At 33.4% G+C, this 27,795-nt stretch overlaps 4 protein-coding genes across 6 annotated transcripts; all 4 read left to right on the top strand.

Annotated features, from left to right (window-relative positions):
• The first annotated feature begins 3,693 nt into the window (after window positions 1-3,693).
• On the top strand, window positions 3,694-7,194 carry LOC114715199 (putative disease resistance RPP13-like protein 1). Its single transcript, XM_028899995.1, has one exon. It carries the CDS (start codon window positions 3,694-3,696, stop codon window positions 7,192-7,194), a length of 3,501 nt encoding a protein of 1,166 aa, XP_028755828.1.
• A 4,825-nt stretch (window positions 7,195-12,019) lies between these two features.
• On the top strand, window positions 12,020-14,085 carry LOC114715198 (putative disease resistance protein RGA3). Its single transcript, XM_028899994.1, has 3 exons — window positions 12,020-13,231; window positions 13,703-13,852; window positions 13,993-14,085. The coding sequence occupies exons 1-3, from the start codon at window positions 12,020-12,022 to the stop codon at window positions 14,083-14,085; spliced, it is 1,455 nt and encodes a 484-aa protein (XP_028755827.1).
• A 284-nt stretch (window positions 14,086-14,369) lies between these two features.
• LOC114715180 (putative disease resistance protein At3g14460) lies at window positions 14,370-16,606 on the top strand. Of its 3 annotated transcripts, XR_003737532.1 has the most exons (4): window positions 14,370-15,741; window positions 15,986-16,106; window positions 16,221-16,332; window positions 16,540-16,606. XR_003737532.1 is itself a non-coding variant. In XM_028899976.1 (2 exons), exon 1 carries the CDS (start codon window positions 14,507-14,509, stop codon window positions 15,716-15,718), a length of 1,212 nt encoding a protein of 403 aa, XP_028755809.1. In that variant the 5' UTR covers window positions 14,370-14,506; the 3' UTR covers window positions 15,719-15,741; window positions 15,986-16,133. The 3 variants fall into 3 exon arrangements, 1 of the variants encoding a protein (XP_028755809.1); XR_003737531.1 differs by having other exon boundaries at window positions 16,221-16,599; XM_028899976.1 differs by lacking the exons at window positions 16,221-16,332; window positions 16,540-16,606 and having other exon boundaries at window positions 15,986-16,133.
• Window positions 16,607-18,746: 2,140 nt separating this feature from the next.
• LOC114715179 (putative disease resistance RPP13-like protein 1) lies at window positions 18,747-22,479 on the top strand. Its single transcript, XM_028899975.1, has one exon. It carries the CDS (start codon window positions 18,825-18,827, stop codon window positions 22,308-22,310), a length of 3,486 nt encoding a protein of 1,161 aa, XP_028755808.1. The 5' UTR covers window positions 18,747-18,824; the 3' UTR covers window positions 22,311-22,479.
• The last annotated feature ends 5,316 nt before the right edge of the window (window positions 22,480-27,795 follow it).

The following is a 27,795-nucleotide window of genomic DNA, read 5'->3' as shown; positions in this document are numbered from 1 at the left end:
CTTGATGATTCATAAGAAATATAAGAAAATTTATAACCCCAAGTTTAATTGTTTAAGTGTAAATGAACAAGTAAAATTCAACGATTTACAATCCAAATTCGATGATTCACAAGGAGCATAAACATTACAAAACTTATAAGAAAATTCACAATCTTAAATACAAGTGTTTATGTTTCTTGTGAATCACTAAATTGGGTTGTAAATCAAGGAATTTATGTTGTAAATCGCTGAATTTTACTTGTTCATTTACACTTAAATACTTATATTTGGAGTTGTGAACTCTCTTATGGTTATTGTTAATCGCTGAATTTGGGATGTAAATCTGTGAATTTTTGTTGTAAATTTTCAAATTTTATTTTCTCATTTACACGTCAATACTTGTATCTAGGGTTGTGAATTTCATTATGTTATTTGTAAATTGATGAATTTTTGTTATAAATTGTTAAATTTCACTTATAAATTGTCAAATTTTACTTGTTTATTTATATTTGGACATTTGCATTTGTTTTGTTATATATATTTTTCTTTGCATCATATAACTAAAAGACTTGGTTACTTAGGTGGTCACATTTCTTTTCATGTGCTAAGGGGTTATGATTTCAGCCACCTAAGCATTGGTGGTTGGAGTTCCACTAACCATTAATATTTATTTTTAGAAAAATAAAAGGGGTATTATTGTAATTTTATTTTTAAATTTAATTTCATTTTGTTTAGGGGTTTAACCGAAATTTTAAAATGTTTCAAAGGTCACTGATATTAATTAATTACCTACCCCGTGGTTCTAAAATAAAATTTTCCCTTATTTCTTTTTCGTACATTCAAGAGGCTTTGTTCTCTCTATCTGCCCTTGTTTGGTCAGCGTCCAACCTACCATGCCTTCCCCCCCCCTTTTATTTACTTTTCCACCCGTTTTTTCTTTCTTTAGTTTGGACATCATTTCATGATATTTTCTTTTCTTTTCTTTTTCTTCTTAGAGTAATTAACTTTAAAAACAATACTAATGACTTCTTTCTTACTGTTTTCAAGGGAAAAACTTTTTAATTCTTAAATCAGCTTCAATGCTTTTTTTTTTTGGGTTCACTTCTCCACACATCTTTGTTCTTTTTTATGATCTTTTCTTTCTTTGTTCTTTTTTCCTTATCACTACCATTTAAAATATCATTGTATTAGGAAGAAGAATAAGCTATAATTTAAGATTAGTTAACTTTAAAAAAGATGCGAATTATTTTTTTTAATTTTTTTGAGGAATTTTTTTTTAAAAATAAATTCTTAGATTAATTTTAGTGTTTCTTCCTCAGTTACTTTTCCACGCATCTTTTTGCTGAGAAAGTGCGGAAGTCATTTAATTCCCAAAACCCACCGGCCAACTCCGCGTGCATGTAAATGTCTACTACATCTTACATTCTTACTTTTATGAATATTCAATGTAAATATAAAAATCATTATAAATATTAAATAATTAATATTAAACCTTTATGTATATATGATAATGATAAGTGAGAGAGAGAGAGTAATTGGAAATAAACACGAGAGAAAGCGAGCAAAAAAAAAGAGACATATAATTAATTGGGACTAAAAATAAAGAATACATTAAATTTTTAGGCAAATACAAAATGTTACTTATATATAAGATCAACCTTAAATTAAAAAAAAAGACTAAGCATGTTAACTTTTTTAATGATTCTTTTGTCATAGTTAGTGATAATTTTCTACGTCAGTGCGTTCACAAGCACAAGGGTTGTGTCCCCTTTGTTTTAGTAGATTAGCTGCGATTTATGGAAGAAGGTGACCACAAAGTTCAATTTGGAGGGGACCTTCTTCAATAACTAATAGCTTGGGACCTTCTTTTTATTTTTTATTTTTTGGTGAAAATAGTTTGGGACCTTCTTCAGTAAGTAACAGTTTGCAACCTAAAATTGGCGGACAAGGTTTAAAAAAAAAAAAAAATTAATACCTAAAACGGGCTAGGTGTTAGGACTGGTGTTAACATGAAATTTCAAAATAACTCATACTTTTTATATTAGGATTAAAGTGTATCCACATCCCAAAATATTTTTGTTGGTGTATCCAATCTAGTAATTTAAAGTATTTTGTGGTTTGCATCATAAAATATTTTTTATTTGTATTCAATATCTTAAAGTATTTTTTAGTGCATCCAAGACCTTAAAATATTTTTTGTTGCATTTAATATCCTAAAATATTTTTTGGTGCATCCACGACTAAGGTAAAAATATATATTTTAAGATGTTAAATGTATCTAAAAATACTTCAAAATATTAGATATATTACAAAATGCTTTAGATTGCTAGATGCATATGAAAGAATAATCCGAAATGCTAGATGCATCTTAACCTTTTATATATTAAGTAAATTTTGGTAAGAAAATTATATATAAATGGATCTAATTAAAATGATACGAAAAAAGATGTTTTACATTATTTTTTAAACCTTATCTTTCATAGTTAGTCTAGAAAGCATGGTGTCAACGTATTTTATACTAATAATATTTGCAACTTTTTTTTGTCAACACAGCTTCAATCTAACATTATATACAAAAAATATTATAATTTTATGGGCACGTTGATTGCTCCTCGAGAGTATATTTCAATGTTTTTATTATGTCATAATACCTTTTATTATTCCTAGCATTTCTTTTTTTGATGACTTTGAGTTTGTTTGGATTAACTTATAAGTATCTTTTTAAATATGATTTACGAAATACGAAATAAGCATGTGAAGAAAGTTTTATCCCGATTTACGTGAACTTGTTTAAAAGTTTATTTTAAACAGAGTTCCAAACAAGCCCCTTCTTGTTTCCTGTTTATCCTTTTCGACGCGTCTCTCTTATACAGCATATTCACTGCTAGGGTTGGCTCCAAAAAAAAAACTGCTAGGGAATATTAACAAGATTCGATAACACATAAGCAGTCAAACTTGCTTCCAGAGAATAATTGGAAATAAACACGAGAGAAAGTGAGGAAAAAATAAAAGACACGTAATTAATTGGAACTAAAATTTCACTTCACCGTCAACTTCAACCGTCTTCCTCCATTGTTGTTCTTTCTACCACTTTTCTTGGCAGCAAGAATGGAAGATGAGGATAAATGTGTCTTTGATCTCATTTTTGTTTGAATTTGAGTCTTGTTTTTTCTTTTTCTTTTTCCCCCCTCAAATTTTCATAATATGCTAAACATAAATTTAAAACTTATTCAATCCCAATAACAGTCTCTTCTTTTAAAATTCGATCCAGCATATAAAACATGGTCATAGTGGATAAATCTTTTGATAGTAGTAGCCACATAGTAAAATATAATTAGCCTTGTTTATTTCGGCAAAGGACGTTTTAAAAAATTATCCAAGGAGCAAGGACTGAAGACTAGTAAAGAAAGACAAGGCATGTTGATTTTTTTTAAACTTATAAATGATGTATTTTCTGGCAATATGTTAATGATTCTTTTGTCATATTTATAGATAATTTTCTACTTTAGTGCGTTCACAATGACAGGTTTGCGTTAGCCTCCTTTCCTTGTCCTGCTATTATTGCAACATGACAAAAGAGACAGTAGTATCATCTTTCACTAGCTTCTGAAATCGTATAAATCGAGGTCGCCCCTTCTATTTCATCTCACTTGCTGTGCAAGTTTGCGAGCATTTTCACTGTTTTCAGAAATATCACTCATTCCCAAAGAGATCATGGCCGAAGCTCTTCTCTCTGCTGTCTTCAATGTGCTTTTGGAGAGATTAACGCCTGAGATCACAGATTTGATCAACAAAATTGTAGGAAAGAAGCTGGATGACAAGTTACTTAATCATTTGAGGCCATCCTTGATTGCTGCAAGAGCTGTGCTCAATAACGCTGAACTCAGACAATTCAAGAAGGATCTAGCCGTGAAAGAGTGGCTGAATGAACTCAAGGATGCTGTTTATGACCTGGAAGACTTGATGGATGAAATTTCCACCCGAGCTGCCACTCAGAAACAGGTTCCCTCTTTCTCCTTTGCTTCCCTTACTTTGCGTGATACAAGCATGGCAAATAAGTTAGAAGCTATAAGTGATAGAATTGAATATATTGTGCGACAAAAAGACGCCCTTGAACTGAAGAAGGGCACTGAAACGTGTCCGGAAACTTTGTCCTGGAGGCCTCCAGTTACATCTCATGTGGAGGTCTCTCAAGTGTACGGAAGGAATAAAGCAAAAGAAGATATAATTAAGCTTATGTTGGATGGTGAGGGTGGTCCGTTGTCCGTAATCCCCATCTGGGGCATGGGCGGGGTTGGGAAAACCACCTTAGTTAATTTAGTTTATAAAGATGTGAAGCAAAAATTTGATCTCACTGCATGGGTTTGTGTTTCTGAAACATTTGATCTTTTGAAAATAGCACAGACTATAATAAAATCTATTGATCAAGATTCTGCCTGTGATAACATGGATTTGAATCTTCTTCGCGATCGTCTAGCAGAGAAGATAGAAGGGAAAAAGTTTTTAGTTATTCTTGATGATTTATGGAATCACGACTACACTGATTGGGATGTTTTGAAGAGTTTGCTTCACAATGGGGTGGAAGGATGTAAAATCCTTGTTACAACTCGTGAAGAGGACGTTGCTTTGATGGTTACAACTATCTCATCATCTTATCGCCTAGATTTGTTGTCTGATGAAGATTGTTTGTTAGTTTTTGCTGCACATGCTTTCCATTTTAAAGATTCAAATGTGAATTCATGCTTAGAAAAAATCGGAAGCGATGTTGCTAGCAAGTGCAGAGGATTGCCTTTAGCAGCAAAAGTGCTTGGGGGCCTTTTTCGATCAAAGTCTCGCATTGAAGACTGGAATAATATATTAAAAGAATCCATGTGGGATTCATTCGATGACAAGATTATTCCAGCTTTAGGAGTCAGTTATTATTATCTTCCTCCCCATTTAAAACAATGCTTTGCTTACTGTTCTTTATTTCCTGAGGATTATACATTTGATAAGGATGAATTAATCATGATGTGGATGGCAGAAGGTTTTTTGGGGACCACAAAAAGGAAAATGACTTTAGAAGAAGTTGGTGAGGGGTATATTGATGATTTAACTTCAAGATCATTCTTTCAACCCTTACCCGAAAATCATGAATACATCATAAGAGATAGGCATTTTGTGATGCATGATCTCATTCATGAGTTAGCAACTCATGTTGCCGGGGACTTCTATTTTAGATTAAGGGAGAATAGAAACAAAATTGGCCCCATGACTCGCCATTTGTCATGCAACTTTCAAAATTATCTAGGCTTAGATCATGAGGTTTTCCAAAAATTAAAAGGCTTGCGAACATTTATAGGATTGGAATCGCCTTTTGAAAATGCTTCTCATATTCTATCATCAAACCTGAAGTACCTACGAACATTGTCACTAGCAGGACTGCCTAATTTAAAGATGGTTCCCGGGTCAATCGGAAATTTCATCCATCTACGCTATTTGGATCTATCTTACACAAACATTGCAAGTTTGCCTGATTCAATCTGTAAATTGTATAATTTACAGACATTGAAGCTGCGTGAATGTTGTTCTCTCCTGATTCTACCAAGTGACATGCAGGAACTTAAAAATTTGCGACATCTTGACGTCACAAACACTACGTTGAAAGAAATGCCGAGGGGGCTGGGTAAATTAAAAGATTTGCAATTTTTAAGTGACTTTATTGTTGGGAAAGAGCAGGAGACCGGGATTACAGAATTGGGAGGAATCTCAAATTTGAAGGGTTGCATTGAAGTTAGTCGGTTAGAGAATGTCAAGAATGAAGATGAAGCAGATGGTGCGAGAATGATGGAGAAGAAGCGAATTGAAAGTTTAACATTATATTGGTCGGATTTTGGTGATGCGGAAGATACAAGCAGGGAGAGAAATATTTTGGCTAAGCTTCGACCCCATTGGGATTTGAAACAATTGGAAGTTTACTGTTATAAGGGCACAATATTTCCAGATTGGTTGGGAAGTCCTTCCTACTATAACATGACCTCGTTGGGCCTGACAGATTGTGAAAATTGTTGCATGCTTCCCCCTTTGGGACAGCTCCCCGCTCTGAAGACATTAGATATTTATGGATTAAAACGTGTCAAAAGCATTGGTGATGAGTTTTTGAAGGCTGATGATTGTTCTTCCATGATACCATTTCCATCCCTTGAATATCTTAGCTTTTCAATCATGTTATCCTGGGAACAATGGCTTTCCACTGATATGGAAGCTTTCCCTAAGCTTCGAAAACTCAGAATAGAATCTTGCCCCAAGTTAGTTGGAAGTCTACCTTCCCGGTTGCTTTCTTTAGAAACTTTGGTTATTAGATATTGTCCATTGTTTTCTTCTAGTATTCCGAGGTGTCCCAAACTTCAGAATTTTGACACATATGGAAGTGGAAATGGGGTATGGCAAGAGCCAGAGTTACCTCGGGCCCTTTGCACTCTAGATATTTCAGAATGTCGGATGTTGGAATCAGTGTTGGAGGCACTCGCTAAACCTTCACATCTGCAAAAATTATGTATCCGTGGTTGCTCCAATATATCAACTTTAATGATTCATTTGCCCCAGTCATTACAAGAATTAAACGTATCCTGTAGTAAAAATATTGATTTTGTGATGAGTTCAACCGCTCCTCTTCAAAGTCTCTGGTCTATTTATATTCAGAGTTGTAGTTTTGTGAAGTTTATATCGGATGACATAGAAGGTGTCCTCCCAAATTTAATAAAGCTAAGCATATCGAATGTTAAAGGGATAGAAGGATTTCCAGAAGGGGCTCTTGTGCCGAGTTTGAGAGAACTTCATATTCTTTCGTGTAACATAGAGTTCATAACATCCCATCAAGCATGGCACCTCCTAAGAAATATCACTTGCCTTCATATTTTTTATCCAATTGATGGAAGTTATGTCAACTGTTTTCCAGAGGTGTGTTTTCTTCCTACCACTCTCACCACTTTGGAACTCACTGGCTTTAGTGACTTGGAGACATTGAATTGCACGGGACTTCAGCACCTAACCTCTCTCCAAAAACTAGATATCCATTCTTGTTTGAAGCTGGAGAAAATGTCAGGGGAAAAGCTGCCTGCTTCTTTAAGAGAGCTTCACTTTGGGTATTGTCCATTGCTTGATGAAAAATACCACAACAAGGATGAACAACTTTTGCGCCAAATATCCCACATCCCACTCATCAACATATATTGAGGTACAATCATCCACGAGGTATTTATATGTCCACAATATTGTTCCCAAGTACTATGTTTTGCTTGTTCATATAAATGCATCCAGAGACCATTATGCCTACATATAAATGTTTCTCAATATTAATTTTCTTACATTTTTGGAACCACTTCTTACATTGGTTAACCTCTTGGCAATTTTATATGATATTAACAAAATTATTCATTTTGTTGTTCTTTGGATTCCAGCACGCTCTCTTCCCCTCTCTGTTTTTTTAAACCTGCTTTAGCTATTTTTATTTACCTTGTTTCTTGGTTTCTTTTTCATCGTGTCTATATATTAATACAAATATATTGCGAAAAACAGTATGATTACTATCTTTAGATATATTTAAATAATTTTTTTTAAAGAAATTATTGCTCACCAATTATGTGCGATTTTTTCAAAACCAGAACTGAAAATGCTCCTTGCTGATTTGCATCCGGACAAAATCATTTTTATGAGCTCGAATGATGAAAATGAACAACAATTACAATTGGCATTACTTGTGTTCAGTTTATGTTTCTGTAATATAATATGTTGTATATAGAGTGAATTAGTAATTTTATATTCTGTTTGTGTTAGTTTCCTAATGAAATTTAGATCACTGTAATTTGCAACTTCATGAATTAAAATGAGGTAGCAATCTCATGTGTTTATATTAAATTAAATTATTATGAATATTTGATGACAGAATATAATGATGCAATTCTAGAAAACATTTGATGTGCTTCAGAGCATTAATTGATTACGGTACCTACTTTAATTACATATCCTACACTGAACCATTAACGATCTCAACGCTGTCCAATATATTTACAATTTCATTACTCCAAATATTAGTTTAGTAATCCACTTGGCCTCAAATTTATGCAGGGACGAGGCTTCAAAGTTTTGTGTTTTGTGGCTCACACGTTATTCAATCATGTAATGAGAAATTATTCACAAATAGTAATCATGAAGGTACCCTTCTTGACAAGTTTCCATCTATATAACAGATACCATTTCTTTATCTTTTTTTTTTTTTTTGATAATTAATCTTAGTTTGATTGAGTTTTTCTTCTTATGGGATTGTTGCAGGTAGAGTCCAAAACGGTCAGTTAGTTCTAACTGATAAAGGAAACAAAGAGTGCTTCTTACTTCTTCTCAAAGTGTAGTGCTCTAATTAAGATCCTTCATATATTCATTCCTGCTCTGAAGAGGTTTAAACTGAACCAGAGCCTTTTGATTTCTTCTTTCTCTGGTAATCTGCTTGTTCACTTATTCTATCATATATTTTCTTTGGTTTTGATTAACTTATTATTAGCAAGTTACTTGAGGATAATGGATTGCCATTTCCATTTTTTTTAATCTCTTGTGCTGTCTCTGAACTTCCCTTTCGTATGCTTAAAATGCAGCACCAGTAAGAGGGATGGAAAGGGATTTGCAGACTTGAAACTGGACTAAGAAGAGTAGCTCATTAAAATCTGATGAAGTCCATCATCTTAGCCAGCATCTTGACAAAAAATTCTCTGATCTGCTGGGACTGTCCTCTGTGTGATTCATCTGCATTAATTGTTTTTTCACTTTTGAAGGTACTTGTTGGGTGACCGTGTGCCATACATCTGTATATTGTTTTCTTTTCTTTTCTTTTCTTTTATTTTTTCCTTTTGGGTTTGGTGTGCAAATGATAGGAGGATGAGTTATGTATATTGTATTGTGAATATTTATTACTTATGAAAATTCTCAAGCTTTATGCTTGGGGAGAGGATGTAGGATTCAATTTTTTTGAATCTGAACCTCTATATACCGTGGTGTCATCTTATTTTATTTTCTTTTTATAATTTTGAATCATTAAAAAGATCATATGTTGAAAAGCAAGTAACTACGTATATCACTTTGTTCAATGAAGTGGACAAGCCTGTCATGTTGAAAAATACTACCTCCAGTTCTAATTATAAGACCCAATTAACTTATTTGAGGAGATTAAGAAAGTAAGTTAAGTTAGTTATTTGTAATAAATAAGTGTTGTCATTCTTAAAATATCCTTACTAATTAAGTGTATTGGTTATAACTATTATTATTAGAAGGAATATTTTGGGAAAAAAATATATAAATATGAGAGATAAAATGGATTGAAGTCTTATAATTATGACCAAATAAAAAGTCAAACAGAATCTTATATTAAGGACCAGAAGTAGTATCTGACATGGAGCAGCCATGCCTAAGTTCTAAAGAAGTTTTCAGTGCCAAAAGCGTGCAAGGCAAACCTCTAGAATCTAGATTAGTCAAAAGTTTATTGGGCTCAAAATAGTTGTATGCACCACGCCTTTGGGGTATACTATTTATTAATATAGAAACTAGATATGAGGATATAAAAGAAATTAGTCAAGTTAATTAATTATTAGTGTTAAATTTTTTGAAAATTATCATCTTTAATCATATATATTAAATTATTTGTAATTATCCTTTGGAGATAATTTCTTATAATCAATAGAGATATTTTTAAAAAATAAGAAATAAAACAAATTGAGATCTTATAATTTCTCACTAATTTTTATACTACCTCCGGTCCTTATTATAAGACCCTGTTTGACTTTTTGTTTGGTCCTAATTATAAGACCCCAATCCATTTTGTCTCTCATATTTATATATTTTTTTCCAAGATAATCCTTCTAATAATGATAGTTCTAGCCAATATACTTAATTTGCAAGGATATTTTAGAAATGACAACACTTATTTATTACAAATAACTAACTTAACTTGATTCCTTAATCTCCTCAAATAAGTCAACTGTGTCTTATAATTAGGACCGGAGGTAGTATTAGGTACCGGAGACAGTAATATGAAGCAAAACTAAACTCCCATAAACAAACACAAATATATAACGCAGCACACCCAACGCTGTGGCAATATTGTTGCCCATATTCGAAGATGAAAGGCTCATATGACAAAAATTGAGGCGCTTAGTAGTAATTTCACCATTAGATTTAGATCTTTTGCTATGCAATCGAGACATTAACCCATTTCTCAAAAGGCAACGTGGCTCTCACAGAGATCAATTATTGCCTGCTCTTGCCCAACATAAGTGTCTGCATCAAAATATCTCTTCACTTTTACAGTTTTACTGCAGTTGATTCTCCCATCAATTTAACTTTAATTAACCCTTCGTCACGTTCTTTTGAAGAAATATCATTAAAAAAAAACTAATTTAAATACAATCCCGCTTTTTCGCATTACTTTTATTTTTTTAAAAAAATAAATATATGTAAATAAATTTAAAATAACATTTTATTATTTTGGAAGGTTTTAAGTCATGACCAGAGTGATAAAGTTGGGGGCAGATTCAATGTTGACAAAAAAAAAAAAGATTCAATGGTACTCCTTCCGTTCTTTATTATAAGAGACGAATAATCAAATTACGTTGATAAAAAAAACAGTTAAAATTAGTTAAGAACAATCAATGTGTAAAAAGTATAATTTTTTTTTCAAAAATACCCTCATTAATAAGGAGAGACGGTATGAGAGAGAACAATGGTAAATTATTAAAAGAAAGAGAAGTGGGAAGGAGAGAGAGTGTGAGTTGGAGACAATAAATATGGGTAAAATAGGAAATCAATACAAAAAAGTAGAGACAACTTTTAAGTGTCTCTTATATATAAGAACATATCATAAGCATCAAATGTCTTTTATAATAAGGAACGGAGGGAGTATTATTTTGGAAGGTTTTACTTCCTTTTTCCAGGCCACTTTTCCGGACGTCTGACTTTTGCGCTGCATTATTTCATGGCCCTAGTTTTGTCACGGTCCAACCCACCATTCGTTTTTCGTTGTTGCTAAAGTCCAACCTATCATTCAAGGATTAGTTTCGCACCAAATCTAAGTTATTTTATTTCAATTTTTTAATAATTTTTTGTTTTCATAAATATAAATCTTAAATAAAAGTATGCTTCTAATTGTTGTTATCGTGTAACAGAATGAACTTTCAATTTTAAAAAAAAAATCATAAATAGAAAATTTTTAAATTTAGACTATCTAGCTTTAATTTGCAGTTGGGCATCACAACAACAATATTATTCTATTTCTGGGTCTTTCGAGAGCAGAAATTATTATATATGCAATGTTCGTCTATATAATAATCTCTTCGAGGGAAAAAAGATTTAACGGATATACAAAATGAAAATATTTACTAAAAAATATATCAGCAATATAAAGCCAGCTTGACTAATGGCACACAAGGATATGATGGAATAGGGACAGAAGTATAATATTGTTGAATTCCTCATTATGCAATAAAGAAATTAATATCCATTCCAAAAAATAAAGAAAACAATAGTAAAAAAAGAAGTTAAAAATTACTAAATCCAAAAATATGGTTTATAATAATACTTTATTTGGTGTTGACAACAATAAATTTATAAATGACAATAAAGTTTTGTTGATATTTTTTATTTGGCATTTACAAATTTTTATTTTTTGGGGTCATTTTCTCAAAAAGAAATTTTTGTAGATTAAAAAAAGAAAAATTATTTATTTAATAAAAAAAATTTCTATGCTCCCCGAGAAGCAATGCTTTAAATTCTAAGTGCTTTCAGGTCAAAAGAAAAATGTATATCCAAGTGCTTGAGGTAGATGGCTAACTGCCCCGCGTTGAAGGAAATTCGACATGATTGGACAGCTAAAGCTTTTTCCCCCCTTTAATACAACAATTATGGCTTTTGAAGTCAAATAAATCGAGCCCTGGCCTGTATATTATTTCATCTCCCTTTTTGTGCAAAGTTCGCGAGCATTTTCACTATTTTCAGAAATATCACTCATCCCGAAGAGATTATGGCTGGATCACTTGTGGGTGAAGCTCTTCTCTCTGGTGTCTTCAATGTGCTGTTGGACAGGTTAACCCCTAAACAGGCTGACTTGATCAACTTCATTTGTGGAAAGAAGCTCGATAGCAAGTTACTTCATCATTTGAAGCCATCCTTGATTGCTGCAAGAGCTGTGCTCAATGACGCAGAATTGAAACAATTTACGGATCTTGATGTGAAAGATTGGCTAAACGAACTCAAAGATGTTGTTTATGACCTGGAAGACTTGATGGATGAACTTTTCACCAAAGCTGCTGCTCAGAAAAAGGTGCGCTATTTCTCTTTTGCTTCTCTTAATTTGCGTGATACAAGCATGGCAAATAAGTTAGAAGCGATCACTGACAGAATTGAACATATTGTGAGACAAAGAGATTACCTTAAATTGGAGAAAAGTAGTGGAACAGAGACCATGTCAATGAGGCGTCAAGTTCCATATCGTGAAGCGGAAGTCTCTAAAGTGTATGGAAGGAAGAAAGAAAAACAAGACATAATTAAGCTTATGTTTGATGAGGATGGTGATCAATTGTCTGTAATCCCAATTGTGGGCATGGGCGGAGTTGGAAAGACCACCTTAGTTTACTTACTATATAAGGATAATTATGTACGGCAAAAATTTGATTATACTGCTTGGGTATGCGTTTCTGAGACATTTGATCTTTTGAGAATAGGACAGACTATAATAAAATTTATCAGTCCTACTTTTGTCTGTGATAATATGGATTTACATCTTCTTCAACGTCATTTGGCAGAGAAGTTAGAAAGAAAGAGGTTTTTAGTTGTTCTGGACGACTACTGGAACGAAAACTATACTGATTGGGTTAATTTGAAAAATTTGCTTCACAATGGAGTGGAAGGATGTACAATTCTTGTCACAACTCGCATAGAGCATGTGGCTTTGATGGTTAAAACTATCTCATCATTTTACCACCTAAATGCCTTGTCTGACAAAGATTGTTTGTCAATTTTTGCTGCACATGCTTTCAGTTTTAGAGATTCTGTCGTGAAATCATGCTTAGAAAAAATTGGAAAAGATGTTGTTACCAAGTGTAAAGGATTACCTTTAGCAGCAAAAGTACTTGGGGGGCTTTTTCGATCAAAGTGTGACTTTGATGACTGGAATAATATATTAGAAGATGCCATGTGGGATTCATTGGACAATGAGATCATTCCAGCTTTAAAAGTTAGTTATTATTATCTCCCTCCCCATTTAAAACAATGCTTCGCTTATTGTTCTTTATTTCCAGAGGGTTATGTATTTGACAAGGAGGAACTAATCTTGATGTGGATGGCAGAAGGTTTTTTGCAACCGTCAAAAAGGAACATAACTCTAGAAGAAGTTGGTTATGGGTATCTTGATGATTTAACTTCAAGATCATTCTTTCAATCCTTACCTGAAAGTTATGTATACGTTGCACACGGGTGTAATAAAAGTGATAGGTGCTTTGTCATGCATGATCTCATTCATGCATTAGCAACTCATGTTGCTGGAGACTTCTACTTTAGATTAGGGGAGAACAGAAATGAAATTGGCACAATGACTCGTCATTTGTCTTGCGACTTTCAAAATTGTCATTGCTTAGATCGGGGGGTTTTCCAGAAATCAAAAGGCTTGCGAACATTTATAGGATTGAATTTTTCCTATATCTTTAAGACTGTTGAAAATGCTTCTCATATTCTTTCATCGAATCTGAAGCACCTGCGAACGTTGTCACTTAGAGAACTATCTACTTTAAAGACAGTTCCTGAGTCAATTGGGAAATTTGTCCACTTGCGCTATTTAGATCTATCTGGCACAAGCATTGTAAATTTGCCCAATTCAATCTGTAGATTATATAATTTACAAACCTTGAAGTTGTGCTATTGTTCTTTTCTCATGATTCTACCAAGTGACATGCAAGATCTTGTAAATCTTCGCTATTTGGATTTGTCTTCGTCAAGCAGTATTGCAGGTTTGCCCCACTCACTATGCAAATTATACAATCTACAAACGTTGAGGTTGAATCATTGCAGGTCTTTAGAGATGCTACCAAGTGATATGCAATATCTTGTAACCTTGCGGCATCTTGATGTTAGAAACACTAAACTAAAAGAAATGCCAAGGGGATTGGGTAAATTAAAAGATTTGCAATTTCTAAGTGACTTCATTGTCGGCAAAGAACAAGAAACTGGGATTGGTGAATTAGGAGGAATTTCAAAATTGAAGGGTTGGATTGCAGTTAGCAATTTAGAGAATGTCAAGAATGAAAATGAAGCCTCTGACGCGAGAATGATGGAGAAGAAGCAAATTAAAAATTTAACATTATCATGGTCCGATTTGGGCGATGTGGAAGATACAAGAACTGAGAAAGATGTTTTGGCCCATCTTCAGCCTCATTGGGATTTAGAAGAACTGGAAATCATTTGTTATAGGGGCACCATATTTTCTGATTGGTTGGGAAGTCCTTCTTACCACAAAATGACTTCTTTGCGGCTAGAGAATTGCACAAATTGTTGCATGCTTCCTTCCCTTGGGCAACTCCCTGCTCTGAAGAAATTATACATTATTAGATTAGAAAGTGTAGTGAGCGTTGGTGATGAGTTTTTGAAGGGTGATAATTGTGCTTCCATGATACCATTTCCATCCCTTGAATATCTTCACTTTTCAAGGATGGCTTCTTGGGAACAATGGCATTCCATTAACACCGAAGCTTTCCCTAAACTCCAGCTACTCACAGTATCATTTTGCAACAAATTAGCTGGAAGTCTACCTCTCCAGCTGCTTTCTTTAGAAACTCTGGAGATTAAATTCTGTTCATTGTTTTCTTCTTGTATTCCAAAGTGTCCCAAACTTCAGAATTTACATGCATTTAAAAGTGGAAATATGGTATGGCAAGAGCAAGAATTACCTCCTTTACTTTGCACTCTAGATATTTCAGGATGTTGGATGTTGGAATCAATGTTGGACTCATTTGCTAAACGTTCGCATCTGCAACAATTAACTATCAGTGATTGCTCCAACATATCACCTTCTTCAATGATTCATTTGCCCCCTTTATTACAAGAATTAAATGTACAGTGGTGTAAAAATGTTGACTTTGTGATGAGTCCAACTGCTCCTCTTCAAAATCTCCAGTCTATTCATATTGGGGGTTGTGTTTTTCTGAAGTTTATATCAGATGACATGAAAAGTCTCCTCCCAAGTTTAAGAAAGCTAAGCATATGTGGTGTTGACAAGATGGAAGAATTTCCAGAAGGGATTCTTGTGCCGAGTTTGAGAGAACTTCACATTGAATGGTGTAATATGGAGTTCATATTATCCCATCAAGCAGCATGGCACCTCCTCAGTAATATCACTTACCTTCGTATTTTTTTCCCACATGATAGCCATGTCAATTGTTTTCCAGAGGGGTGTTCTCTTCCTTCTACTCTTACCACTTTGGAACTCAATTCCTTTGGTAACTTGGAGACATTGAATTGCACAGGACTTCAGCACCTAACCTCTTTGCAATGTCTAAATATCAAATCTTGTCCCAAGCTGGAGAAAATGTTAGGAGAAAAGCTACCTGTTTCTTTAAAAAAGCTTCACATTCAGGATTGTTTGTTGCTTGAAGAAAAATACCGCAACAAGGATGAACAGCTTTTGCGTCAGATATCCCACATCCCACTGATCAATTCATCTGAGATATGAGATGCAATATAATCATCCACGAGGTATTTATTGTCCACACTCTTGTTCCCAAGTATTACGTTTTGCTACTTCATGAATTAAATGGTGGTAGCAATCTCGTTTGTTTATGTTAAATTATTACAAATATTTGATGACAGAATGATGCATTTTGATAAACAATTGATGATGGTTCAAAGCATTAATTTGTTACTGTGGCTAATTTAATTACATATCCTACGCTCAAGCAAAGATTAGTGAAGTAATCCATTTGGTTTCAAATTTATGCAGAGATGTAGACCCCACGAAGCTTATATCAATAGCTCTTCTAAGACCTTCTTCAAAATGTTTTGTGGCTCATACAATATTCAATCATGTAATGAGAAAATATTTGCAAATTGTAACCGTAAAGGTACACTTCTGGACAAGTTTCTGTCTCTATTACAAATGCCATTTCTTTGTTTCTTTAAGCGATTTTTTTTTGGTCTTGGCTGTTTGAGTTTTTCTTATTATGGGGTTGTTGCAGGGAGAATCCAACATGGTTTGCTTGTTCTAATTTATAAAGGAAATACAGTGCTTCTTCTTCAGAAAGTATAATGCTCAAATCAAGATCCTTCATATATTCCTATTCTCTAGAGGTTTGAAGTGAACTAAAGCTTTTGATTTCTTCTTTCTCTCTTAATTGCTTGTTTCGTTAATCTACCTTATAACTTTGATTGTGATCAACTTAGCAAGTTACTTGAGGATGATGGATTGCCATTTCTGTTTTCCCCCCTCTCCCTTCCTTATATTGTCTCTTGACTTCCCTTTTGTATGCTTAAAATACAGCATATCAACAAGGACAGGAAGGAAATTTGCAAACTTGAACCTGAACCGAGAAGAAACGCTCATCATTTTCTTGACAAGGATTCTCTTATTTGCTGGGAGTGTCCTTTAATTTGCTGGGAGTGTCCTTTAATATGTGTGACTCATGCGCATTAGTTTTTTTTTTTTTTTTCCTTTCTTTCACAGATACTTTGGTGGCAGTATGCATTACATTTGTATACTGATTTTCTATTTTTTTTGGGTTTGGTGTGTAAATGATATGATGAATTAAGCATAATGTATTATGAATACTCTCATTACTTATAAAAATTCTCATACTTCATGCTTTGGGAGATGATGTAGGATTCAATTCTTTGAATTTGAACCTCTATACATCGTCATCTCATCTTATTTTATTTTAATTTAATTTAAAATCATCAAAAGGATTATATTTCCATTCCATAAAAGAGAACCATGGACTGAAGCATACACAACAAATCACTCTGCATGTGTTGTTAATTTGTTGCCCAGATCAGACCTATCCGAAGAATCAGAGAATCTCATTGATAAAGTGCCCATAAAAGCAAGTAAATTCCTTGGGGCATTCTTAACAACATGGAAAAGGAGGGATTTGTCCCAGACACAAACTTTGCGTTGCTTTTGGTACCAAAGGCATATTTAAAATCTCATTCACTGATATTGACTTGAGTAAATGATTCTCAAATATTCAATTTACATGCTTCTTGATTATGCAGTATAAGATCATCATCTTTAATTACAAAAATACCTCTCCATCTGCAACTTGTAATGATCTTTTTTGGAGGGAAAAAAAACTCCTAAAAACATACTTACTTGACAGTCTCAAAACAAGATAAAAGGAAAGTTACAAACATAGAGGAAGGGGCAGCCCCAAAATTGCAGAAGGAATGAAAGAAGTTGCAGCAGACAATCATATGAGTTTTTTTCCCTTTGGGTATACAAAAGTTTATGTGAGTTGGGTCCCAGGAGCTTATCAGGGTCAGGGCATGCCTCTAAGTTCAAAGAGTACTTATAGAGGTACTTACAGATTACTTACCAACAAGGTCCTCATATCAGTAGTGGGATTCAAACTTACGACCTTGTGGGTTATAAAACAACTCCTCATTAACTAAACCAATTCTTGTTGGTATCATAGAGTTATATTGTACTAACTTCTTGTGGGAAAATATTGGTTATCTTAAGTACACTTCGGCTATCATTCATCTTCAAGAATGTAGCAAATAATATAGCAAAAATCCCGAGAGCCTCGGTAAAACTTGTAGCATGAAAATTCAGAAAATTTAGGTCAACTTAAACATCATCATTGCCAACAAGTAGCAAGGACCGAGGTGCCCATTGTGGAAATAAATAAAAAAATATAAGTGCATAAATAATGCCACAGATGTAAGGCATGATGGGGATATATGATAAAAAGTGAGCAAGGATGTTTTATTGTTTCATGATTTGAAGTGAAGTAAGCTTCTTTAAGACATGGATGAACCTTCGTTCTCAAGATTTTGGAGAGATAGATCGTGCCCCCAGTGGGCAAACTGAAGAAATATTTTTGGGATGCTGCAATAGAACCCATCCATTTGAAAGTTTTCTTGGAGCTGTTTTTATTAAGTGTTTATAATCATGTTTACATAAATTGACACAAAACTCTCATCGTATAATTACCTCGTATTTCATAAATTACAATTGAAAATTAAAGCAATCCTACTGTTATTTCAAACTTACACTTTCATTGAATTCATCAAGAGCCAATCCAAATTGCAAGGAATCAATTAAGGTAGGAAGATCAATGTTGCATAATGACAGCTTCAATTATAAGTTTATAACATCCACAGTAGCAAACTCAACCATATGTTTCATATAAATAATGTGAAACATTTATTCTTATTTTTTTCATTTCTAATTTCATGCGTGCTATTTTATTTTTTTTTGCACAGAAATTCTCCTCGTAGTTTCTTTGTTTTTCTTTTTTTCAAATTGAAAGGCAAGTCTGCACTTGAGAAGAGAAAGACGAGAAAGGGGTTTATTACCTCCAATTCTAATTATAAAATTTTCTTTATATTTTATTTGTAATTTATAAATAAGATTTTATAATTATTAACGATGATACTAAGTCTTAAGTGATCCGGGAGAAGGACTGTTTCTACTTTCAAGTTTCAACAGACGTCGCGTGGGCCCCTTTGGTCCGTGAGTCAACGCATTTTATCTTTCCTTCTGGAAATTTTGCATCGAATTTAAACCAACAAATTAAGCCCCCATGTTTTTTCTATAGTTCTTACAGACAAGCTACTCACTCATGGCTGAACTTGTGGGTGGACCTCTTCTCTCTGCATTTCTTCAGGTTATTTTTGATCGGATTGCCTCTCCAAACGTTGTGGCCTTCTTACGTGGGAAAAAGTCTACTGAAAAGTCACTCCAAAGGTTGAAGACAACGTTATATGCTGCTGGTGCCGTGCTCCATGACGCTGATCAAAAGCAGATCACTGATTCAGCTGTGAAGAGTTGGCTGGATGATCTCAGAGATGCGATTTATCACGCCGATGACTTGATAGACGAGATTTCCACTCAGGCCGCAACTCTAGTTGAGGTAGAAAAATGCTTTTATTGCTCTTTTGACCTGAATGCTCGAAAGATAAATTTCAAGATCGATGACGTAGTTGACAGACTCGAATCAATTTTGAAGCACAAAGATATTCTTGGTTTGAGAGATCGTGTGGAAAGGGAGAACTTGTCATGGAGGCATCAGTCAACATCCCTCGTTGATGAATTTGATGTGTTTGGCAGAGATAATGAAAGAGATGCCATACTTGAGTTGTTGCTTTCTGATGACATCGATGATAACAAGATATCTGTCTTGCCCATTGTGGGTATGGGTGGGATAGGGAAAACCACACTGGCCCAAGTAGTGTATAATAATGATCAAGTGAAGCAAAAATTTGATCTTAGAGTGTGGGTTTGTGTTTCCGAGGAATTTGATGTCCCTAAGATCACCAATAATATAATAGAGTCTGTCACGTCTCATGCTTGTGATATGCAAGATCTAAATTTACTTCAACTTGATCTGAAGGAGAAGTTATCTGGGAAGAAATTCTTGATTGTTTTAGATGATATTTGGAATGAAAATTACCTTGATTGGGATCTTTTAAGAAGACCTTTTCTATCTGGGACCAAAGGGAGTAAAATCCTCGTAACAACTCGTAGTGAAAAGGTTGCTTCAGTTGTCCGAACTCTTTCATCCTATCATGTAGGCCAATTATCTGATGATGATTGTTGGTTGATATTTGCAAAACATGCATGTCTCTACATGGATTCTGTGGCGGATTCAAATCTAGAAAGCCTTGGTAGGGATATTGTTAACAAATGTAAGGGGCTCCCTTTAGTTTCCAAAACTCTGGGCGGCCTTTTGCGCTTCAAACGTGATATTAGGGATTGGAATATAATATTAAAGAGTGAAATGTGGGACTTGTCAGAGGAGGAGAGCGAAATTCTACCAGCTTTAAGAATCAGTTATCATTATCTCTCTCCACAATTAAAACAATGCTTTGTCTATTGTTCCATGTTTCCAAGAGATTATGAATTTGAGAAAGAGGAATTAATCTTGTTGTGGATGGCTGAAGGTTTCTTAGAGACATCAATGAAAGGAAAGACTTTAGAAGAAGTGGGGGAAGAGTATTTGCATGATTTAGTTTCAAGGTCGTTTTTTCAGCCCTTGGTCATGTATAAGTCTAATAGATTTTTTGTTATGCATGACCTTATCCATGACCTAGCAACATCTGAAGCAAGAAAATTCTACAGCTACAGCTGCAGATCTAGCAAGGGAAATGAAATTACTGACATGGCGCGCCATGTGTTTTGTGGAGACGGAGACTTTAGCTCTATAAGCAAAGCAAAATCTTTGCGGACAATTCTTGTCAGGAAAGAGTGTGGTGGGTTTTTGCCATCAAACAGATTTTCAAAGCTTAAGTGCTTGCGTGTATTATCACTCTACAATGTCTTGTCTGGGGCATTGCCAGATTCAATAGACAAATTGATCCATTTGCGCTATTTAAATCTCTCTCGAACTAGTATCAAAAAGTTGCCGGACAATTTATGCCTCTTGTACAATCTACAAATGCTGATAGTGAGAGATTGTGATGGTCTAACCAAGCTGCCCAATGACATGAAGAAGCTTGTGAGCTTGCGATATCTTGATGCTTCTCATTCTCGATTACAAGCGATGCCGAAAGGAATTGGTGAATTGAAAAAATTGCACTTTCTGAGTGACTTTGTATTGAACAGAGTTGAAGGGGCTAGTATTAGAGAATTGGGTGGACTTCAAAATCTCAGCTCATCTTTAACAATAAAGAACTTGCAGCATGTATCCAATGGCGGGGAAGCCTCAGAGACAAGATTGGCAGATAAGCGGTCAATTGAAACTTTATCTCTGACATGGAATGATGCTGGTGATATTGTCAACTCAAGAGACATACTTGACAATCTACAGCCTCATGTGAACCTGAAATTTCTCGATATTTATGGATATAATGCAACTGCTTTCTCAAATTGGTTAGGATGCCCATTGTACTGCAAAATGGTTCAACTGATCCTTTATGATTGCTTCAATTGCAGCCTACTGCCGCCACTTGGGCAACTACCTTCTCTTCGGATGCTACAGATTGAAGGATTTGATGCATTGATGAAGATCAGTACTGAGTTCTACAAGAGAAATGATGATACTTTTTTGGCAACGCCCTTTCCATCCCTTGAAATTCTGGAATTTAGAAAGATGCCTGTCTTGCAGGAATGGGGGAGCTTATGTCCCATAAATGCTTTTCCTAAACTAAAACATCTCACATTAAAGGATTGTCCTAGATTAAGTGATCATTTGCCTAGTTACCTTCCTGATTTGGTAACACTCCGCATTGATGGATGTGATCACTTGGCAGCTTCTATCCCAAGGGCTCGATCAATATATATCAGTGGTTGTAAAGATATGGATTTTTGGGGGCATCATCATTTTGAACTTGCGGAGTCCATCATTATAACTAATAGCTGTGAGACACTTTCTTGCTTGTCATTAAATAACATTCCTAATCTCCAACAACTCATAATGACCGGCTGTAAGAATCTCAAATCTGTTGCATTTACAAGGGTTGCTTGTTTGCATCTTAAGCAAATTAAGCTGATTGATTGCCCCAGTCTTGAATCTTTCTCACTGCAGAGTTTGTTTGCACCCAACATGACTCATTTGGAGTTAGAAAGATGCTGTAACTTTAAGTCATTGCTTGATCTCAGGATGAATCTTCTAATGTTACAACATATATCATTAAGCGGTTGTCCAGGCATTGAGTGGGTTCCTGGGAGGAGTCTGCCACCTAATTTGATGTCTCTTTATATTGATCATTGGGCGTTTTCATGCCTGTGTGGTTCTATGGAGTGGCAGTCTTTACGCAGTCTCACTACTCTCTCAGTAACTGGTAAATATGATGATGGTGTACAATCGTTCCCAGAGGAGTGCTTGTTGCCTTCCTCTCTTGCCATTTTGTCCATTAGCAACTATCCAAGTCTGGAAACATTGAACTGCAGGGGATTTGTTAATCTAAAGTCTCTTCAAGAATTAAGGATCAGACAATGCCCCAAGCTACAAAGAATAATAGGACAAATGCTGCCTGCCTCTCTCACACATCTCAATATCTATCGGTGTTCTTTACTTGGAGAATTGTGCCATGCAAAGAATGGGGAAATTTGGCCCAAAATTTCCCACATTCCAAATATTTCCATTGACAATAATCGGGTTTTGTGACCTGGGATGAATTTTTAGCATGTAATATGCATTTCATATGATATAAGTCCCTTTCACAAAGTTATTATTTCTTTCCTTTGAATTGGCTTTCTCTCTTTTTCTGGGGAAAAATTGTAAGAATTTCTTAACAAAAATGAAGCCCTGTGTTTTGCGGTGGGAAAGACACTCATCAACTATATGACATATTGTGATTTTTTATTTTGTTCTTTCTATTCCCATTCATGATGAAATATGTGTATTGCATGCCATTTTCACCTGCAACTTATCTATTTCTTCATGACTGATTTCAGACTTAGTTTGATATTATATAGCTTCCTTTTATCCACATTTTTATGCTCCGTTAAATCGATTTCTGACGGTAGTGTTCTACTCACATCAATTTGGTGTCAAGCGGGTTAGATTAAGAGCAAACAGATGTGGCCAGAACCCTTGCTTTTGGTGGCTCTAACAGTAATGATAAGCTGAGGTATTCAGATAATTGCTCAATTATTTACTTAGCCTAGTTGTGGGAGTAGTGTTTGTGACGAACAATATCTCCGTAGTGTCTTCTGTAGTTCTGTAGGCTTTTGTTTTCATAATTCATTAGTACTTCAAATTATAAAGTGCAAGATTTATTCAGTAAACTGATGTGGACTCTTACTACTAACGGAGTCAAGAAGTATTCCATAATTCAATTTTTCTATGTTCACAAAAATAAGTGTACAAGTTGCAAACATAGTTTCATTCTTGTGTAATTATCTCTGAATGCATGAATGTAAAGGATATAAATTGTGTTATTCAATCTTACCAACTTTCCTTGCAAGTGAGATGTCATTTTACTGAAGTCATTCCTAACAAATGATGTGCTTAAAAAAGTGTTTTGATTGGGATGATTCCATCTATTCCAAGGAAAGAAGAAATTTATAATTTCTAAAAGTTCAAGCGAAACAATGAGTAATGGCTCTTTTCATTCCCCTGTTTTGTTCTGACGTATGCATTTCTTAAACAAATCTTAAATAAGAGGTGCTATCTGTTGCATGTAGTGTCGTCTATACTACTCTTTGCCCATATCACTCCCATTCTCCCGCTTTTACACTGTAAAAGTGTCAATTTACACTCAGATGTGCATTTCATTGAATTTGACTCCATTACTCAGAAATCTTCTTTTTTATAGAGTTTTTAAATCTTCCCTTTCAATTAATTTCGTTTACCAAATTTGTTCTTTTTGTTGATTCGGAGTTTTCTTCCTCTTGAAAACATGATTTTTTTTGGGTGCATGTTCTTATAAAGCAGCATGTCACCTCCTGTGTTCATTGCTGGCCTTTTATGTTTTTTGCTTAAATCATAAATTTTATATTTATTTAGTTTTCTTTTGGGTAATATCTATGATTTTTTTTTCACAAATCATATTATACCAATTTAAGATGTGCATCACATCTACCTTCAACTGACCTTATTGTACCTTTGAAAAAGGCAGAAACCTCAACTTTAAACGGTGAATGAGATGGCACTAAGTGATTATTGTACAAGTTTGAAAGAAGGCTAACTCCCTTGAATCCCAATTTTTATAAGCAACAGGTTAACTCATTTCTTTCATTTGTGTATTTCACACGGCTTTTGGATTCTCCACAATTTAGCTGCAATTTCCAGACATTGTATAAAGTGTGAGAATTCTGGTTTTTAACGCACCTCTTCTTTTCCTACTGACTGAAGAAATAGAAAGCCTTCAGATGCAATATAGATCAGGGATCAAGTTTCTGTTAATACTTCCAAGAGCATCTTGCCTTTTTGTTTTTTGGAGTTGCTGAAAGCGTGTCATGCTTTAATTTTGCCAGGAAAATTAATTTGCCGGTTCTTCTGGTTTCACCATAATTTTAATTGAGTCTATCCGGTGTTTTTTTTAAAAAAAAAAATCAGGTCATTTGTTCTTATAGTTTTTTTTCTCAGGAATTTCAAACTACAAAGACTTAATTAAAAATCAAGTGAAATTATAACAACCTAATAACAAGTATGGTTAAAATACGTCCAACTCTGTAAAAAAAAAAAAAACGTCCAACATCTTAACATACTTTGTTAAGTATATTCAATATCCTAAATTATTTTAATGTGTGTCTCACACCCTGAATTATTTTTTCATGTACATACAATCCACAAAAAATACTGAAAAATATTTTATAATATCTTATATGCATTCATTTAATGGATATTTTGAGAATTAATGATGAAGTTAAAGTTGCTCATAAAATAATATTTTAAAAGCACTACTACTGCTGTTGCTTATTGTTTGATTTGGTGCATGTTTCATACATTTTATCTTTCATTTCTTTTTTATTTTCCTTTTGAAAAAACATGCGTGTAGATTTTAAGACATGGTTAATGAAATTTTAAATTTTTTTTCTTGGTTGTAATGTAATATGCTGGGACTTATAAATAAAATCGAAGAAGTATTCAAGTATTCAGCTCCCCCAACCCCGCGAACGTGCGTCCGTGTAGAGCGTAGGATCGTTCACTCAGCAGGCCTCAATTATTGACCTGTTTACCCACCGACACATGCATATCATGTTGAAATTGTTTCAAAGGTCAAATTTTTCCGGCAAAATTTTCTTGGAAAAAAAGGACATAAAAAGCAGTTAAAAATTGTAATATTCTAATTCAAACATTTAAGAAATCAAAATTTTTTTTAAAAAAAAGTGATGCCTGATTTGATATTTTATAAATGTAGTTAAATGGCAAAAATGCCATTAAATCAAAAATTTTATTAACAAGTTATAAACCGGTAATGATAAGTATTAAATAACAAATGACAAGAAACTTACCAGTAATGAAAAATTATTTATTAACAAATTATAAATTAGTAATGATAAGTATTGAACAACTAATAATAAAAAATGTATAGACAATGACAAGTTTAATACTTTTTTAAGAAAGAATATGATATAAGGATATTTTAGTCATTTGATTACATTTGTAAAATACCAGTTTAAGCCTTCCTAAAATTTTAACTTTTTAGGTACTTGAATTGAAATATTGTAATTTCCCATATCTTTTTGTGTCATTTTCCCCATTTTCATTCCTTTTCTTTTCTATCCAACAAAAAGCAATTTTCTCCATGATCGATTGATATACATGAAATAGAAAATAATTAAAAAAAATAAAGCATCATGAAATTTAAGTAACGAACGAATTAAAAAGTTCAAAAGACTATTTACATACTCACATGACTCAGGGCAACGCAATGGCAAAAACAGGTTTATGAAAAACATTAAGGAAAAAAAAAACGAAAACTTCTTCATGCAATCCCCTTCGAAAGTTTATTTAATTCATGTATGTATATAATTTGATTAGTCCAAAAACGGAATTTTCTTTTGGAAAAATGACCATAAAATATCAATAAAATTTCAAAATGATAAATAGGTTATTTTAATGTGAGTTAATATAATTCATGGTTCCTCATGTTTTTTTTAATTTAAAATATTAATCCATATAATTTAATATAAACCTAGACAATTTTGTTCTTGAAGAATCAAACCTATAGTTTGAGGGATCAAAACCAAAATAAAAATAAATTTGATTGCTGTCTTTATATTGGATTGGTAAATGTTGGGGTGGATGCGTATTGTATGACAATGACCAACTACATAAAATTCTGAAGTTTCATACTTGGGGAAAGCAGGTAGAGTTCCATATCTGAATCCGAATCTCTATACATTGTGGTGTCCTTATCTTATTTTAGCTTTTTATTTTTTAAAAGTTTAAGTCATCAAAAGAACTCTATTATGAAAGGGATAACACTATTTTTTTGAACTCTTTCGGAAAATCTGTAACAATGTTGTTCATGACTTTCCTTTGGGTGGAGTCATTTTAAACGGAGATTAATTATTTTGTAATTGATTAATTAATATGTTGACGCACATATGATAAGGATGCGATAAACTCTTGAAGTTTGATCAATTAGTTTTGAAAACACCCCAAAAAAAAAAAAAACTAATCGTCTTCATCTCCACTTTTACATTTTTTTACATCAATTTAACTTTGTAATTTTTCTTAGGAAAAATTCTAAATATGGAGAAGATTATGTTATAACTTCATAGTAATTAACTTTAAAAAAATATTAATGATTTTTTCTGACAATACTTGTCTCAAATTCTTTATCTACATTATGTCAAGTTCTCCTATTACATATGGTCATGTATATTATTTTTAAAAAGTTATCATTTAATTATAAATCCTAATAGAAAAATTAGCACACATGACTATGTGTCATTGAAGAAGTTTGGAAACCTTAAAAACACTTAAAAAAAAGTACTTTCACGCACTCACTCCAAGGAAAATTGACCTGAGCGTTTTCAATTTTCTTTTTTCCTTGCAGTTTTCAAGGGAAAACACTTGTGAGTTCTCAAATCCTTAAATTGTTTTTCTTCTTTATTTACTTTTCCACGCGTCACATTGCTTTAACCTCTTAAATTAATAGTTGAAATTTCAAGGTGTGGCTACTGTGTTGATCTGAAACTGAAGGAAACGAAATCTGTGGTTGCTGGATGAGAGAAAGTGAAAAAGCATGATAATAAGAATTTATATATTTAATACTGCAACTAAAGTAAGAAAAATGAACTAATAAATATAAATAATTTTGTGTATGTTTATCTTTGAAACAAAAATACTACCTTTAATTCTAAATATGAGTTAGATAAGAAATTTAATTTAGTAATCTTAATTTATTTTTTAAAAAATTTATAGTTTTTTAATGTATTTTTATTAATTGCATGTAATAAGAATATTTTCATGAAGGAATAGTTATAAGGCATGGATTAAAACATATTTTTAAAAATTAATACATATTTATTATAAACAATTGACTTAACTAATTCTCTTAACATTTACAAATTAGTTATTTAAATTTTATATTATATTAAAAACTAACGATATTATGTGTGTTTGTGAATTCAATTAAAAAAAAATGAGAAAGTTTATCTAAATGAGTAAATGTGACTCAAAATTCAACAATTATTTTCAATCATTTAAAGTTTAATTCTCTGTACATATTTTAAGTAATGAGATCATTTTTCAACTCAAAAAATATATATGACTATGTATTTATTATTTTATGAGATTCTTTGGCTCATTTTATGAGATGAACTTAATTAATATAAATGTTATAAGTATATATAAGGAAAATATTTTTAATGTATTGCGGGGACTCCGTGTCAAAAAAGTAAACGCAGCGGGATGGGCACGTTGTTGAAATGGGGTTTAATGAATGAAGGGTTTTTTGGGATGGTCTTTAGCGGATTGGTTGAAAAGAAAGAAGGGCAATGTCGACAGTGAAAATGGGAGGAAGAGAGAGAAATTGTTTGGTATTAATTTTTGTGAGACCCACAATCTTTTGTTGCTCTGACCAATAATGCCAGGTAAGACTGAACCTACCTGAGTTGGTTTCATTTAATTGGACAGATCACAAATTACATGATACTCTCATTGCACACAAGAATTTCTCCCGCTCCGCTTA

Source organism: Neltuma alba, unplaced genomic scaffold, assembly GCF_004799145.2.
Source record: "Neltuma alba isolate B1F8T4 unplaced genomic scaffold, ASM479914v2 tig00011578_pilon, whole genome shotgun sequence".
NCBI classification, from domain to species: domain Eukaryota; kingdom Viridiplantae; phylum Streptophyta; class Magnoliopsida; order Fabales; family Fabaceae; genus Neltuma; species Neltuma alba.
The sequence above is the reverse complement of the archived record's forward strand: the minus strand, read 5'-3'. Positions and strand labels throughout refer to the sequence as shown.

Excerpts from the sequence above, each read along its gene's own strand:
- LOC114715199 (XM_028899995.1), top strand. The coding sequence starts at position 3,694 with ATGGCCGAAGCTCTTCTCTCTGCTGTCTTCAATGTGCTTTTGGAGAGA.
- LOC114715198 (XM_028899994.1), top strand. The coding sequence starts at position 12,020 with ATGGCTGGATCACTTGTGGGTGAAGCTCTTCTCTCTGGTGTCTTCAAT. Across the intron at positions 13,232-13,702 it reads AGATCATTCCAGCTTTAAAA|ACTGTTGAAAATGCTTCTCA; the intron begins GTTAGTTATTAT and ends TATATCTTTAAG. Across the intron at positions 13,853-13,992 it reads ATCTATCTGGCACAAGCATT|TATTGCAGGTTTGCCCCACT; the intron begins GTAAATTTGCCC and ends TTCGTCAAGCAG.
- LOC114715180 (XM_028899976.1), top strand. The coding sequence starts at position 14,507 with ATGACTTCTTTGCGGCTAGAGAATTGCACAAATTGTTGCATGCTTCCT.
- LOC114715179 (XM_028899975.1), top strand. The coding sequence starts at position 18,825 with ATGGCTGAACTTGTGGGTGGACCTCTTCTCTCTGCATTTCTTCAGGTT.